We start from the raw sequence: 17,573 nt of genomic DNA on the forward strand, positions 1-17,573 counted from the left end.
TCTATGAAAGCATGGAATTCATGGGACCTTAGCTGCACAAGCAGGTAGTTCTACCCTCCTAGTCACCTCTCAGTCTCCACAGAGAGTCAGTCTGTGGAACGGCAAGACACAGAGATCATTATTTTTCTGAGGGGAGCAGTAAGAAGGAAAAAAGATAGTTGCTTTATCTCAAAAATCTTGCCTTATAACACTTCTCTGATCACCCTCCATGTGCTTAGCGTGACCTTGGATGGCAGATAGGACCAGAGAGCTAGATGTGGTGAGGGAAATTCAATAGAGACAGAGCAGACTTCACCAAAAGGAAATTTGAGAACAAAGACTGAAAGAGCAAGCAGGGCTACCTCTGATGTACAAAAATACATTTATTTTCAACAATTTCAAAACCACTGCCTTTTTTTGTTGTTTTTTACAGTAGAAATATTCAAATGGAACAATAAAACCAAGAACAGTATATATATATATATGTATATATATATGAGTCATGCATTTGTATTACTGTGTTTAATACAGGTATTGCAATTGTCTGCCTCATTTAATCCTTTAAAAACATGGTGGTGATTTGGGCTTAATGCATTGTCCAATGACATCAGAAGGAATTGGAGGATTCTGCTTTGGTTTGTCAGACCTGGAATGTGCGTGAGAACTGAAGGGAAAGAGAGGACAACAGCACACCTTTGCTCATCCCTGAAACCAAAGCTCAGTCCAGAAGAAATGCACACTTTCTTGCACCTGTTCTTCCTGGTGGCAACTGCACCTGAAAAACTCTGCAGGTCCCAGTCACCCACCTTCAACCCTTCTGGGCACATTGTTGGGCTGCTCAAACACAGGCTAAACTAAGCAGAGGATCTATTGGGTGCTCACATCAAAAGTACAGCCACGCAGAGCCAAAAGCTGCATCTGGCTTCCAGGTCTCATGCAGTACTCCTAAACTACATCTTATACAGTAGAATCCATTGTGGGGGAAAGGCTGGCAGTGATAGCGGGCACTGACCAAGTCTCTCTCTCTCTCTTCTCTTTACACATAACTACAAGGTGGGAGCTAATTACATTCTGCTCATACCATTAGCTCTTACTCTCCTTACTCATGCAAATAATAATCTGCACCTTCAAAGATTTCTGTTACATTTTTCTCAGGGGTAAAACTTGCAGGGGAAAAGCCCCTAATGCCATTTGCAAGTTATTTCCCAGTATGACAGATACACATAGAAGCAGCCAATACTCTAGTTTGTGCTGAGACCACAGCTCAGTGACTTCCAAAAGAGACAGACAGAGCTGGTTGCCCAATCCAAACCTTATAAAGGCCCCGTGGAGAGATACAGGCCTGGGTACTTCCCTGGATGCAGTATTTACACCTTTCTCATATCCTAAAAGAAATATTTTCAACCATGAATACAAAGTCTTTTTCAGATGCCATCAGCCATGATTGTCCCCTAATGCAGTAGGTATGACCTGGCAAATGTAGTCCCAACTACATCCTAGAGAGCTCCTTCCAGATGTGCATGGAGCAGCCTCTGGCCCAGACAGCAGGGTAACAAACTACCCTGAGAAGCAGTGATACCCACTAAGTCTCATGGAATACTAAGTATAAGCCAACTCTAGAATCAGACAGGTTTTTTCCATATGCAATTTTGACTCCATGGACTGCTTTTGTTTGCTTTGTAGTGCCCTTTCTTTGAATAATTTTGGATTGAGAATGGTTTTCTCGATAGATGCTCCTGCAAAAACTAACTGCACCATGCAGAAACTTCTCAGCCTTCACTGAGCTTGAATTTCTTTTAGAGAAGTGAAAATGTTTCCTTTCAGCAGCCCACTCCCAATGTTTTCTCCTTCTTTCCTGTCACCTGCTAGGGTATACTTAAAGCTGTCTTTAAGAGTGTAAAGCAACAAAAAAAATCAAAAAGAAGAAAATAAAATAAGAAATTGTGAAAATAAACTGTGAAAACTGCAATTCCCTGTCTTTCCCTTGAAATCAACATGAAATCAATCCCCTGAAAAGCCTAAAATAATCAAAAAGACAACAAACATTTTCACTTTGTTCCCTGTCAATATGGGAAGCAACAAGGATTTCACCTTTAGTCCTCTGCAGCAGCTCCCAAAAGCAGTTCCTCAAATCCTAATGATCAGCTAAGACTGAGCTCGTGGCCCAGTGGATCATTGTTTATGTGCATTTCTCCCATCTAAGCCTAAATGGGACACCATGGCCTTGTGATAAGTGTCATCACCAGACTGGGCCATTACTGTAAACTACTTTGGTACTCCAGTAGAACAGAGAATAATGAAACAGTCCATGCATGTGATGGATGGAAACTCAAGGTTAAATAAATGAGTCATCACTCTCCAGCTTACAATAGGAGCTGGAGCTGAAAAGGGATGGAGGAAACAGAAAATAATTCTTTTTGATTCAACAGAAAAGGTCCCCACTCCTGACTGAAATGGAGGAGGAGAACAGAATATTTAGCTTTAGTACCTCACACCAAAGGGTATTTCCCTATATTTCAGTTTTACAGTTTTAATCCTGAAAATTCATCCTGTGCTTTTTCTGCAGAATTGTTAAAACACTTCTCTCTCCACCTGCAGAGCCATTAGGATTATAGCCTCTAAAGACATCTCATCCCACTGAACACATGTGACTGAGGATGGTTTGAAGCCAGCTGGCATGCTGCAGTGCAGAGATGTAGCAAGCAAAACCTCTAGCCCTCTCCTCATTGCAGTACAGATATATTAAGGGTGATGTGGAGGCTTGCATGCAGATCCTACAAAATGATGGCAAACATTGTCACCTGGGCTCATTCCTGTCTCCTGTTAGAACATCTTCCCAATCTTCTTTCCACTGCTGCTGAGTCTTACAACCAACTGAAGCCAAATTAATTTCCAATTGGGCTTCTGTCCTTTCTAATTTTCTCCTTGCATAGCCTCACAGCAGGGTGCAGTATGATTATTTAGACCCTCAGCAACTGACTGCATCCCTCAAGTGCTGCCTCATCCAGTGTCTCCTCTTTGCAGGCCAAGTAAATGGCACCACAGGCTACAAGGAAGCTGCAGCTCAGGTGGGTGAATCTCATTGTGTGTCCCCAGCTCTGGGGAAGGGAATACTGCCTGGGCTTTAGCCTTTGGCACACACTCTGCTGGTGAGATCATAGAATCATAGACTGGTAGGGGTTGGAAGGGACTTCAAGAGATCAACTGAGTCTACAATTACCTGAAGGGAGGCTGTACCCAGGTGGGGTTGGTCTCTTCTCCCGGACAACCAGCAACAGAACAAGGGGACACAGTCTCAAGTTGTGTCAGGGGAAGTATAGGCTGGATGTTAGGAGGAAGTTCTTCATAGAGAGAGTGATTGGCATTGGAATGGGCTACCCAGGGAGGTGGTGGAGTCACCATCCCTGGAGGTGTTCAAGAAAAGACTGGATGAGGCACTTAGTGCCATGGTCTAGTTGACTGGACAAGGCTGGGTGCTAGGTTGGACTGGATGATCTTGGAGGTCTCTTCCAACCTCACTGATTCTATGAATGACCTTCCATGTCTTCCAACCACCACAGACTCTTCCTTTCTCCCTAAGCTGCAAACAACTATCTGTATTCAGCCAGGACACAGCTGCCTTCCCCACTGACTCTTCTTTGGGCACATGAGGATAGCCTCATGAGCAACATCTGGGCTTTTTGGAGTCCTTGGCCTCAGGTCTGCCTCCCAAGGGACTCTGTAGACCAGTCTCTGAAACTGGCCAAAGTCTGTCTGCTGGAAGTTGGAGGTGGCAGCTCTGCTGACCCTCCTCTGTACTTCTCCAATGATTGAGAACTATCATTTTACAATCACTGTGTCCAAGATGGCCCCCAGTTGTTACATAACCATAAGTCCTTCTCTGTCCAGCAGGGTGCCTGCCTAGTTGGCTCCATCACCAACTGTGTTCTAGCCTAGGAACCTTCAGGACTGCTTCCTCTCTGCTGCTTTACATTCCTAGGAGATCTCAGGGAAGATGAAGTCCCCCCATGAAAACAAGGTCCAGTGATCATGAGATCTCACAGATTCTAAAGAGTATTTTACCTGTCTCGCCATCCTGATTGGGTGGTCTATAACAGACTCCCACTAGGACACCTGCCTCGTTGACCTTCACCCTGTTTCTGACCCATAAACACTCAACCCTATCATCACCATTATTAACCTCACACAATCAAAAGATGTCCTGACACACAGGACCACTCCAGCACCTCTCCTTCCTTTCCTGTCTCTTCTGAAAAAGTTTGTAGCCACTGATGGCAGCTCTCCAGAGATGTGAGACTTCCCACCACCTTTATGCAATGGCAGCTATACCATAGCTTTCCTGATGCACAATGGCTTCCAGCTCCTCCTGTCACACATATTTCATGCATTGATCAGCACTTCAGCTGATCTAAAGATCTTGCCACCTTTTTGTAGGCAGAAGTTCTAAATCCTACCTGCCTGTTCCAAGGTACTCCTGCAGTTGATAATTCACCATTAACCCTATGTGCCATGTGAGTTGCCATTTCTACCTCCACTAAAAGAGCAGACCAACAGACCTTGTGAGCACACCATCCTTCAACTACTGGTGTGCTGCCCTCGGGGTTATTGCTAGCAAGCCTGCTTGTGTGCCCTTCCCCCTTCAAATCTAGGTTAAAAAGCTCTTTCAGTAAGCCCTGCCAGCTCCTGTGCTAGGACACTTCTCCCCGCCTTGAGACGTGCATATCCTGTCACCAGCAGACCTAATGGATGTCACCAAGACCCTTCTCAGAAGCAGACAGCAGCGACAGAGGTGAGTAGATGGTTAAGATGAATGTAGTCTTATAGTCTGCCCTGTTAATATCTTTTTCTGCTCTGTCATAGAAAATGATACTCTATATATTAAAAGAAAACCAAACCCAACACAAATGCTTGTAGCTACACACAGAGAAATAAAAGATGCTGTATTTATAGACAGCAGTGTCAGATTGAAATAGGACAGACAACTGGAACCCACTTGGAACCAAAGTGTGATTCAAGTGCTCACCCACACTCCCTGGCTGGCGTGTCCGAGCACGCGTGCGTGTGTGTATGTGGTTCAGGTTTCATTTCAAACATCGTTTTCTCTTACTAAACATTAAATGATTTCCCAAGAAATAAAAAGCTATGTACATTGTCATTATCTACAGTAGGCCTTCAGCATCCTTGCTATTCACATGCACAGGTTTTGGGCTGCATTCATAAACTCAGGCATGCGCCTTCATGGCTGGTGGTGCTCTCCCCTTCGGCCGCTCTGCAGTGTGAGGCACACTGACATGAGTGTTTACTCTGATTATTTATAGGTTGGTTTTTTCCCTTTCCCAGCAGTCAACAGCGCCAGAGGGTGACTGAAATGAAAAGCAATTAGAAGTGGCAAGATCCCGCAAAAGGCTGAGACACACATGCCAATGGAAAACGAAGTCTCTTGGCATGGCTTAGAGCCTGGTCCGGGTCCAACAGCCCAGCCTGAGCTGTCTGGCAGGATGAAGCAGCTGACTCGTCAGCTACTTTGAAAGGGGCTGAAAAGGGACAATTTCCCTACAACATGTCACCTAAGGTACTGTGCCTACCTGTTGGATTTGAATACTAATTCTCACTGTGGATTTAACAGGAGGCTGGCATTCAAATTCTACTGCACACTTAATTCACTCCTTCCTTCTAAACTGAGGAGTACATCCTAGTTATGAAGAACCCCTGCTATTTATGAATGCAGCCCTTGGTAAAAAGAAAAAGCCCACCCCAGCCCCTCCCAAATGATAATAATGACATATAACTCTTTTCTTTTTTTTTTCCATAATAATAATAATAATAACAATAATAATTACAAATAAAAAGTCATAAATCTTGTGGACCAAGTGAATTCTCAGTATTAAACACTAGTGCAGTTGGGGATTTCCTTTGTGCTTTCACTGTTGGCAATTGTTGAGATGCTTCCTGTGGAGGAGAAAATAGAAAGGAGAGTCAGTGCAGCAGCTTCAACAATTTGGTCTATATTGCTTTTCACCCCTTCTTAGAAAGTGCTTGTGGGAATGTAAAGACACAAAAGGTGCTTAAAAGTAACACATCCTTATTTCATATTTGCATTAGGCATTGGTCATGCAGAAAAGCTGCCACTGCAGCTCAGCTGACCAGCAGTATATTCATTAGGATGATAGAGACACACTGGCTTGCAATGACAGCACATCAACTGTGTGAGTTTGACTCATCTGATTCTTCTGAGAGTTCACAAAATTTGGGAACTCTCCACAGCAGAGGCAGGGTCATGAGCAGGCATAGGTGTGAGCCACAGTCATTACTAACTATTGCTGTTTCCAGTTTCCTACCCTGGCCATGTAACACTGTGAGAAAAACAGTGAGAAAAAAACCCTCTTAACATATTGCAGAGAGATTTGCTTCCTAGTTCAGTGTCTCAGGCTCTGCTTGTACCCAGAGTCACAATTGCTGCCTCTCCCAATACCCTTACTCAGACTGAAACAAGCCCCAGATGAAGGCTGTCTCTCACCCATCACTCGTGTGTCCAGCTCTTTGTCCATCATCTCCTCAGGATCTGTGAACTCGCTCAGAGTGATTTTGGGGGCGTTTTCACTTTGGCTGACAGAGCCAATCATTTCCTGCTCCTTGTCATGCTGAACTTGGGCATAGATGTTAATCCAAGGTATTTTCCTATGCAGGAAAAGGAAAACAAGAGGTTATATTTTTTAACACGGGGTTCCTTGGCATCTCATTGATTAATCAGACACACTAAAATGACCAACCCTAGAAATGTAGCAGCAGCAGTGATGCAAAGTATCAGCCCTCAGAATGCTGACACACCGTGATGATGTTCTGAAAGCAACATTAGGATCTACTAATTCCACCACTGCCACTACTCCAAAAATCTCAGGCCGTTGCCTTCCTATCCTGCGCCTGAAGGCTCCTCCAGCTGTAAACTTAAATGTTCTGGTCCTGTCCTTCTAAATGAGAAGACATGCACAGCGAACACTGCACCAAACTCAGAGAGCAGCAATCAACTAAGTACAATCAGCTGCAATTGCCAACTCTCTCAGTATTTATTACATGATTAGTGGTGCATTGGAAAGCAAAAGTAAAAATCAATTTGAGCACTACTATCAACTCAGAAAAAAAAATTGCTCGGCTTGTTTCTATCGACAGGCCCACACTGACTCAGTAGGAACTGCCACAGCAGAAAGCTTTTTAAAGAGCTGGTCATACCTCACAGAACAGAAAGGACTCGAACCCCATCACACCTAACCAAAGTCTATTTGTTACCATTTCATTGCAAACCCAGCTTGCTATGCTACAGACCATGCAAGTTTGCAGGGACTTATTTTCCCTTGCTGCTCAGGAAGCCAAGGAAGTGAAGGGATTTTCTTCTTATTATTTTTTTTTCAAGAAAAGTTGGGCTGCTAGAACAATAGCCTTGAAAGTCAGTTAGTTAGACAGATAATTAGACAGGCCTAGATAGAGAGTTAGATAGTAATCCATGGAGGAATGCAAGTTTAAAATGAGAGAGAACTGAAAAGTAATGTGTTGAGCACTGTGGGAGTTGCTAGGATTATCTGTGCCTTGTTGCCTGCTGGAAGGTGACTGTTTTTTCCTAAAGCCCTTGAAAGGATTCTGTGATGTGCAGTCCACACTGCTAAAATAAGGGAAATTTGGAGAATATTTCAATTTCTTAAAGAACACAGGAGAAAGAAAGAAGATGTGCTCAAAAGAGGCCATATAAAATGACATCTTTTAATGTGAACTTGTCTGCTGTTGGATATGTCAGAGATTGAGAACAGTGGAAATTGCCTCAGCTATCAAAAATTCAATAGATCTGTCGATTTTACTCCTGTGAAATTCTGGCCTCAAATGACTTTTGCTATTGGCTGGGTTTGGCATCCTGTTCTTAAGCAGCAGGAAGTCAAGACATTATTTGGGATGTTTAGCAGCAGTTGACAAACCTCCTTTTCTTCTCCCTTTCTCTTATCCTCTCCTTCTAACCTTCAAACGTGCCTTACAGATCACTAGAAGACCTAGACACAGGGAATGAACTCATCAGATACGGGAGAACAAACACACTCCCGTAGGGTTCAAGTGACCAAAGTAAGTCTGGAGGTCTGCAGAGATGTGGACATGAGATCACAGATGGAGATACTGGAAGACTTAGTTTTGCTTCTAAATAATGCAATGTTAGGGAAATTCTAGTCTTCTGAGCTTTGAGAGGAAAGGTGAGAAAAGCTCTTTAGAACTATGAGGCACAGAGCTTTCAGGCACTTCAGCCATGGGAAAAAAAGAAACTGAGATGGCTGTGCATGTGTGCATCCCCACACACGTATGCAGTCCTGCTGTGCCTCTCAATACAGACACAGCTGGCCACAAAGCCCCACCACACATCCCATACACACTCCTGTGCTCCTGCCTCAGGATGCACACACACTGACTGCCCCATTGCCCCGCTATTTCTCACCACTCACACACACATAGTGTTGAGCTATTACATGCTCAATCTCCCAGAAAAGAAACAATCTTTTTACACAGATTGTCTCCCTGCTTCCCTCCCTTTTTCACCCAGATGTCCTCAACAAGCATCTCTCTGGCAGCAGTGTTTAACATGACTGCTGAGTCTATAACCTGATGGACTTACAATGAGTCTGTGCAAACCAGGAAAGCACTGATTCTATAAACTTGTAGAATTAAAAATTCATGCAGGCCCATGCTCTCCCCACAACCTTTTCTTGTAAGCAGAAGTAAGTAGTTCTGTATTCGGGTCGGGATTAACATTAATCAGAAAAGTACCTATGGCTAATGGACCTCTGTATCACTCAGAGCTAGAAGAAAGCTTCTCTTTTCACCTCCTTTCTCCATTAAAAATTGTTGCATGCTCTCACTTCTGATCCATTGGGCCAAAGGTTTTAGACAGAGCTGGACATTTTCCTTCTGTTCTGACAAATCAAGTTGAGAACACTATGGGTATCTGGCTAAATGCTGAACTTTGTTAGCTTGACCTGAGATTGTCCTCCTTGGGATAGAGCAGATAAAAGGGGACAAGTTGATTAGATTTGAACTAAGAAAAAATTATGCTTTAAACACCTTCCTTCCCTCTCCTAATTTAAAATACATCCAATTTGTAGACGGATTTCAACAAGGCAGTGTCTTTCAGCCCTGGAGCACAGTACAAGGCTGATGGTTGTTATGCTCAAGGCTCAGGATGCTTAAGCAGTGCAAGAGTCAGTTTTATAAGCAATAGTAGCATAGCATGACCTGAAGACTGACAAGGCAAAGTTAATTCCTCCCTCAATGTTCTCTGGCAGCCAGAACACACAGATTCTTCTTCCTGGTAACTGATTGTGACCACAGAGCCAAAGGCATTAGGCCAAACTTTAGAAAGCCATCTCACCAAGACACAAAGGAAAGCTCATCTTACAAAGGGTTGTACCCACATCTTGGCACATACGTCAGAAAGACTTCTTTGCCCTCCTTATCCCACATTTGGGAGTGAAAGAAATCATTAACTGCCTCTCCAGCACGTTACTAAATCAATGTCTTGAATGAGTCCCGTATCCCCTTCCCCATTCACCTGAGAAGCTGTGTTCCACCTCACAGAAACAGAGAGCATTTCAAACTGCAACAAGCAACTCACGCTGAAGGACTGGAAATCTGCACCTGAGCTGATCCACACATCTAGATTCTCTGGAATTTGTCCTGGGCTTGGTAACAGGCCTTCATGTGCACAAGGTCAAGCACTAGCAGCAGTGCCACCCACTGATTTTGACAGTGGTTAACATAAGAGGTTTAACATGAGAGGAGCTTCAAAATTGGAAACTAGGATACACACCCTGCCCCATTATTCCATTTTTGACATTGTTTGTATGCTACTAATATAATTAGAGAGTAGTAACCTTTTCTGGGGCTGCAGAAAAGATGAAGAGAGAAACAAATTGCAGGGATCTGAACAGGAAAAACTCTTGCTTCCCAATTTGGAGTAACTACTCATGTCCAGAGCTTTTTTTCAAGTCAGATTCAGTTTTTGCTTCTAATAAAACATTCTGCCACTGGGCAGGATCTGGGCACATGGACCATTTAACACAGTAAGTACTGTACTGAATGCAGAGGTCCTCCTAAGGAGCTCCATCTGCCTAAAATATATTCTCATAGCCCATGAGCAACCCGGCCATTCTTAATATGTATTTTGCTTCACAGCTTGCAGCAGCAAAATGCTGTGGGCCAGCACAGGTCTTGCTTGCTGCCTGGAAGCAGAAGTTTTATATTAACATCTGTCAAAGAAAATCTCAGCACCAATTCCCAAAGGCATTTTGATGTTTAGTGCAGAATTTTCTGGTTTTCAGTTTTCCACCCTTAACATAATCACACCTGTTCCTCTGCAAGACTAAACTATTCATTTCACAAGACACAAATGTGATACTGCTGCAGGAAGGCAGTTGGCCAGGTGGATCTAGAGACTGCAGAAAGAGTCTCATCATGTGATTTTTTTTTTTCACTAGGTCTGCATTGTGCAGCTCAGTATTCAGTGAACACACAGGGCTCCCATTTCTGGTCTGTGGTTCAAACACATCTGCTGAGGTAGGTCACAGCTTGATTTCTGTGCTTTTGGTGAGCTTTCAGAGCACCGAGTCTAGATGGGTAGTAGGTGGTCTTTTCTATAGCAGAAATTGAGAATTTGACTGGTCCAAGCCTTAGGCCAGCTCTGCATCTGCAATACAGGCACTGTATTCTGCCTAGATTTCATGTAAACCATCCAGTGCCTCCTCTCATCCCTCAAAGTTTCTCAACTTACCTCTTGAATTTGTAGATTAAAAAAACGGCCAAGCCTACAAACACCACAGACAGCAACATCAGCATCGCCGAACTGCTATGGCCCGTGCTGGAATCCACAAGGGGTGCTGCAGGAGGAAAGGCAGAGCATTGCATTTGTAAGACACTAGTAAGGAATACGTGACTACCAGAGAGCTGAGATCATCTCTGTCTTTGACACATCTGCTTTATCACCACTGCATGGTGCACGCTGTTTTCAGCAAGACCAGACAGTAGGAAATAAATTGACTCTTTTGTCTTCTGAAAGTCAAGCTCCTTTCTCAAGACAGTGTGGCCTACCTAGTGAAAAGTCACAGTGAGCCATGCTTAGCTGAATGGCTGAGCACCCCTGTGCTGACACTTGGTTCTATTTCTTTTCAGGCATTTCAGGGACTGGAGTGGAACTTTTTGAAGTGTGGCTTAATGCATACCTATTGCTCTTTGGAGAAGCTGCCTCTGAGCATCCATGACTATCATGACTCCCATCTTTAAATGATGTCTACCTCTCATGTGACAGGAGAAGCTTCTTTTAGGGCTCGGTGCTAGGTTGGACTGGATGATCTTAGAGGTCTCTTCCAAGCTGGTTGATTCTATGATTCTGTAATTCTATCCTTCTATTGGACCCCACAGAGTCTTTAATTAAGTCATTTGTTGTAATGTGGAGGAGCCCAAAGCATTAATCCCGGACCCAAGCACTCTATATGTTATAATACTTTGGAGATTTGATCCATCTATCCTTAACATTTTGGGGGGGGCTAAATGAAATGTATTACTAGAGCATGTTTGTGCAGCTGTTCTCATAGCTCGTGAGAGCAGACAATCTTAACGGCCTGAGCACTGTACTGAGAATCAAGATTCTGATGTGAGGCCTCTAATGATATACAAATAATTATAAGTAGCAGCTGAGTGTTTCTCAGTCTGCATAAATATTTGGCTTTGGTTTTTCACTGTTATCTATTATTTTTCTGTCACCCAGAAGATGGGGACAAAGTCTGTGCAAATACAGTTGCTTCAAGTTTCATTGCCAAACTCTTGCATCAGAGAATCTGATTCTGCCAGTACTTTTCTTCTAGTGTTTCTTTCATGGAAAAGAAGTGACTGCCATTTCACCTGACTCAAAACACTATGAGAATGGTCATGAAACAAATGCAGCACTCCCATAGGCAGGTGTGTGCAAGAGTAATTGCACATTATAAGCAAAATCCACATTTTGCAATGTCTTACTGGAAGAAACCCTGATTCTGCAGATATTTACATCCTCTGGACATGCTCCATCAGGTCCATGTCCTTACTGTGCTGAGTGCTCCAGACCTGGACACAGTATTCCAGGTGAGAACTCACCAGAGCAAAGTGGAAGAACCACCTCTCTGGATCTGCTGGCTACACATCTTTTGATGCTGCCTAGGATGTGACTGATCTTCTGGGCTGCAAGCACACAGTGTTGGCTCATGTCCATCTTCTTATCCATCAGGAGCCCCCAGTCTTTTTCTGCAGGGCTGCTCTCAATTTCACCTTCCTCCAGCCTGTATTAATTTCTAGGACTACCCCAAACTAGGTGTGCAGGACCTTACTTTTTGCCTTATTGAACCTCATGAGGTTCTCCTCAGCCCATCTCTCCATCCTGTCCAGGTCCTTCTGGATGGTATCATGTCCTTCAGACTTATCAATCACACCACTCAGCTTGGCATTATCTGCAGATTTGCTGAGGGTGCACTCAATCTAACTGTTGGTATTGATGAAGATACTGAACAGCACTGGTTCCAGTATAGATCCTTGAGGGATACCTCTTGTCACCCATCTCCACCTGTACATTGAGCCATTGACCACTACCCTTTGGATGCAATCATCCAACCAACTGGAGAGCCTACCTATCAAACCTGCATCTTATCAGCTTAGTGTGGGAGACTGCATCAAAGGTTTTACAGAAGTCCATATAGATGACATCTGTTGGTCTTCCCTTGACCACTGATGCAGTTACACCACCACAGTAAGCCACTAGGTCGGTCAGGCAGGACTTGTCCTTGGTGATGTCATGCTGGCTGTCTCAAATCACCTCCCTGTCCTCTGTGTGTTCCAGTAGAGCATCCAGGAGGATCTGTTCCATGATCTTCCCAGGCAGAAAGGTGATGCCAACAGTTTGGTAGTTTCCAGGATCCTCTTTTTCACCCTTTTTATAGATGGATGCAACATTTCCCTTCTTTCACCTGACTGCCAGGACTTTGTAAATATTATGGAGAGTGGTCTTCGCAACTACATCAGCCAATTCCTTCAGAACTCTGGGATGCATTTCATCAGATGGAAATCTATGGATTTATGTATGTTGAGGTTCCTCAGGTGGTCCTGAACTTGATCTTCCCTTATAGTGGGAAGTACTTTACCTGCTGGTCCACACCTAGTGGTCCACTGACTCAAGACAGGGATGGAGCAAGAGTGCCAGTGAAGACTGAGGTAAAAACATTATTGAGTACTTCAGCTTTCTCTGCTTCTCTTGACACCAGCTCTCCATTCCCACTCCTCAGATGGGGTACACTTTCTGTGACCTTTCTTTGTCAGTTAATGTTCCTGTAGATGCCCTTCTTGCTATTCTTTGTACCCCTTGCCAGGTTCAGTTCTAGCCACGCCTTCATCTCTGTACAACCAGGTGGTGTTCCTATACTCCTTTCAGGTCACCTGTTCCTTCTTGCTCTTTATTTGGACCAGCAGGTCTCTCTTCAGCCACAACAAACCCATTGCCATCACTATCTCAGCAATAGCTGAGAGCTTCACACTAGACTGGCCAAAATTCTCAGCAGTAACTGAGAGCTTCACACTTGGGTGGTTTAAAGCAAAGGGATTGATGAAGCTTTAAGTGACTATTCATTACTCTGTGTGAAAATTGAGATAAGTAGTATTAAAATGTAATTTGTACAAGTCAATATTCAGGCATGTATTCCTCGTCAGTGGCCTAGATCTTCTTTTCCTGAGTACTTTGCCTCTATAAAGTTTCTTGGGTAGCCCTCTGCAGTAAGGATTTGATCCAGTATCCACGAAAGTCAGTAATACTTCCACTGAATTCCACAGGTGCCCAATAAGGCTTAAGAAAACCATTCACCTGATTTTCTACAACACTTGAAAAACACCAATGCACCAGTTAATTAAGCCAGAGGGAACTCTTAAAAAGGTACTTTTAATACTTGTACAAACTGGTGCATGAAGATGTCGCTGCTGGATGCTGTCTTTAACACCTCCTGCTTCTACCACAGACAGTGTCTCGGTATGACCAGTCCTACATATCCCAGTAGCACATCCCATCTTGTGAGTGCCCTGATGTAGACTGCTTTACCTGGAGCTGTCTCTGAAGCTTTAAATGAATCACAGTTATGCATTTGACTCCACACTCACCTAATGTTAACTGAGTAACATACACAATGACTTCAACTCCAGGCTTGAGTTCGAACTGGACCAGGTTCTGGTTGAGAGCATTAAAAAGGATTTCTACCACCTGATGAAACAACAAGAGATGCAGTAGTTACAATTTAGAAGACAGCAAACTCAGGAACATCTGGCCTATGAAGTGGCTAACAGCTCTTACTGGCTTCAGGAAGAGAAGCAAGAGACTAAGTGAAAAGAAACACATATATGTGCTTTAGATGAATCTGAGTGTTACTGCATGCAATTCTCCCCTCTTTCGTGACCCAGACACGATGTTACTGTAACTCTCCTTGGAAGGAAATCAATAAAGTTAACATTTTTTTTTAATTTCTATTACTGGGGAGTAGTGGAGGAGGGAAAGAATCCCTCACTACATCCTTAAGTCTTTTCACTCTCCACAATGTCCTTTGACTTTGATCTAATGCACTTGGAAATCACTGACATATTCACCTTTCACTGGTGGATGATGGAACTGAGTGAGATGGCCCAGTCTAGTAATGCTGCTTTACTCATACTGATTAAGGAAAATCCTAGTCATGGTGCTCCTGTATAAATGGGTTGTAAGGGATGAGACAATTCAGCTTTGAAGACTAATGGCAAACTTGCCCTATTTCTCCTTTATGTACAAGAGGGGCCTTGGACCGGAGTTTACTCTTGTCTCAGCAATCCAGCTATGACGTACTGGTGGTTGCCTCAGAGCACACACAAAGGCCTGAAACTGTTAAAGTTTGGTCTCCCTAGAGTAGTTCTGATGGTCAAAGCTACTGAGTATTTCTGATGGTTTGCTCTCCAGGGCAGTGCTCCTCAAGCAGAAGTCAACAACAGGTAGAACTGCGCAGATCACGAAAGAAAAAAATTAGAGCACTAGAGCTTCAGGTTTCATGTTTACTTAGTCATAAACTTAGCCTGAGATATCTGCATAACACTGGTGTAATAAGTACTGACACAACATCTTGTTCAGAAGGAATTCTAATATGGATAGAGCCCAAGAAAAATCTCTCCAAAAATCTTTCCAAACCTTCCCACCACAATACATCTCTTCTGCACATCCATCACCATAAATGTAAGAGTTCAGCTTTGCCAGCTTCCTAGGACTCTGAGGGGACTGACTTTGCTCAGTGGGCAACAAGAGCTTCCACAGAACTCAGCAGATGTCTGAATTATTTAATGTTTGATCACAGAAGAGTTATTCCTCCAAGAGTTACTTGGAGACAGGCTCACACAATTTGCAGACAGTAAAAATGTTGCATATAAGAACATTAGCTAGAGCTAAGCATCCTTTCCAGCAGAACTTCACTCTTGTGCCTTTATAGAGTTGGTATAATCACTTGGTAATTCTAGCATGAAAGCTTCAGCAGACTAGCACTACTGCTCCTAGCTCTTCCCTTGCCTGTACATCACTGTTGCTATTCATCACTGTAATTACCTATTTATCTAAATGGATGGATATTGTAACTTCCAAAAATAGTTTGCACACGCCATTCACTGCTGCAGAAAAGAGAGGGCTTGTTCCAGTGATATACAAGCTGAGAAGCCTGATTTATTTTTAGTAAACATCAGTATCCTATCTTGTTGCTTTGGCCTCTGCCTATTAGCATTCCCCCAGGGGGTAGTGGCAGTACATAGTCAAGGTTCCTTTGGCCATAACTACTGTAATAAGGACAAACCACTGATCTAGGAAGAACCACTGCTGGTAGTCTGTGACATACCACAGTGGGGTATTAGAAAAGCCTGGTTCTCTTCTGAAAATCATTTTCTCTAATGCCATCAACCATGGCACCACAGTTCCAAACAGAAATTCCATCACACTTCTGTAAAATGTCTTTTCCAATATTGCACAAGTTAAGAAGCCCATCTGCAAATGGCATGATAGGAATGTTCCATGAATCCTTCTTTCCTTACTTGCTCCAGATCAGCCTCACTGCTTTTCCTCCTCTCTGTTGTGTTTTTGTGGGGCAGTATGAAGAGCTCAGCGGAAGTCGGCAGCCCAGGAAATACAGCCACCAAGATCTGCTCATCAGGAATACCAGTCACCTAAAAGAAAAGCAAAAGCAGCTTTCTAGCTGATATTCTGAAGTTTCCATTTGCCATGGCAATATTGTCCTCCTGTCGAGTTGTTATTTGCCAGCTCTGGTACACATGCTGTGGCTCTAATGAACTGTTCTGCCCATTTGGTGGGTCAAAACCAGAGGTTCTGCTAATGATTCACTCCATTTCTAACAGTATATGTAGCCTTGACAACACCCCTTGTCCCAAATACATGAGCTATCTCCAGTTGGAGACTGTGGTTGATTAGAATGGCCTGCCCCTGGAACTCCTCAATTTGCTGAATCAAGAGTCTGTTCCACACATTTGTCTCACAACTGTCTTCAGCATGACCTGTCCACTGAGGCTACTGCCCCCTCTCCCCAAACCCATAGTGTCTATCTTTACTAGGGCAGGAAGGCTCTCCTCCCTCAGAAATCCACTGCTGCACCAGGCTAATTATCTCCCTGGGCCTGCCCCATCTCAAGCTCCTTGACCTTACTCTTAAATGGAAATATATCAATGGATGCAACCAAATAGTGACAAAAGGACACAAGCAAGTTCTTCTACACAATTTCTACTGTTGTCTGTAATTGTTCATAGCTACAGTCTAACTGATTTATTCTTCTGCAAGCTTGACTCTGAACACAGTAAAAGAGAACATTTAAACAAATTAACTTAAAGTTTTCTAAGGAGAGAAAAAAAATAACCACAAGGAAACTCTCATAAACTGCGAGTTTTGAGTGGGCTGCAGATGAGGAAACTCCAGCAGAAATGTGCTTTCCCTCTATGTCTAAGAACAGCTGTAACTGAAGCAAAAGGAAAAGGAGGCAAGCTACATTTTTGGCAGAATGTAAAACCCACAAAAGCTTGCCTACTTCTATCTCCTAATTTCAAACAAAGCCCAAGTCCCTGGCTATTTGATATAATAAATTAACCTGTCCTCTTTCCTGCAAGAATATGAGTGCTGGTTTACATATTCTAATTAATCCCAAAGGAAGATTCAGTATCTTACACCCACAGAAGTCTTTGTCCTGTATTTTAAAGGTAATTTTATTTTCCCTTTGAATTCCCTTTTTTTTTTTCTTCCCTTGCTCCAGCTGGACAGGGAGTAGAGTTTTATTATGTTCACCAGTTATTACACTTAGTTGCATGTGGAACTCCTGACTATCAGGAAGAGGTAAAATTATCTTCCTCATGCAACCAACACACTACAGTGTCTGCTTTCTGGGATGAAATGGATCAGCTGTTTAACAATTCACTGTAACACTACCCAGATGTCTGAAGAAGGAACAGTAGATACTGTAACATCAATTTAAGCAAAAGAAAAAGAATAATGGCATTAT

General features: G+C 43.3%; 1 protein-coding gene across 1 annotated transcript in view; it reads right to left on the minus strand.

Annotated features, from left to right (window-relative positions):
• Positions 1-342: 342 nt before the first annotated feature.
• The window catches only part of SORCS3 (sortilin related VPS10 domain containing receptor 3), a 354,871-nt gene continuing 337,640 nt past the window's right edge, over positions 343-17,573 (minus strand). The window contains exons 23-27 of the mRNA XM_064144433.1: positions 16,105-16,236; positions 14,173-14,272; positions 10,775-10,880; positions 6,497-6,657; positions 343-5,928 (exon numbers count right to left, since the gene is read on the minus strand). Of these exons, the coding sequence (XP_064000503.1) occupies positions 5,864-5,928; positions 6,497-6,657; positions 10,775-10,880; positions 14,173-14,272; positions 16,105-16,236 (564 nt within the window). The 3' untranslated portion in view covers positions 343-5,863. The remainder of the gene's footprint in view (positions 5,929-6,496; positions 6,658-10,774; positions 10,881-14,172; positions 14,273-16,104; positions 16,237-17,573) is intronic.

The sequence above is a fragment of the Pogoniulus pusillus genome, chromosome 6 (genome assembly GCF_015220805.1).
Source record: "Pogoniulus pusillus isolate bPogPus1 chromosome 6, bPogPus1.pri, whole genome shotgun sequence".
Classification (NCBI taxonomy): Eukaryota; Metazoa; Chordata; class Aves; order Piciformes; family Lybiidae; genus Pogoniulus; species Pogoniulus pusillus.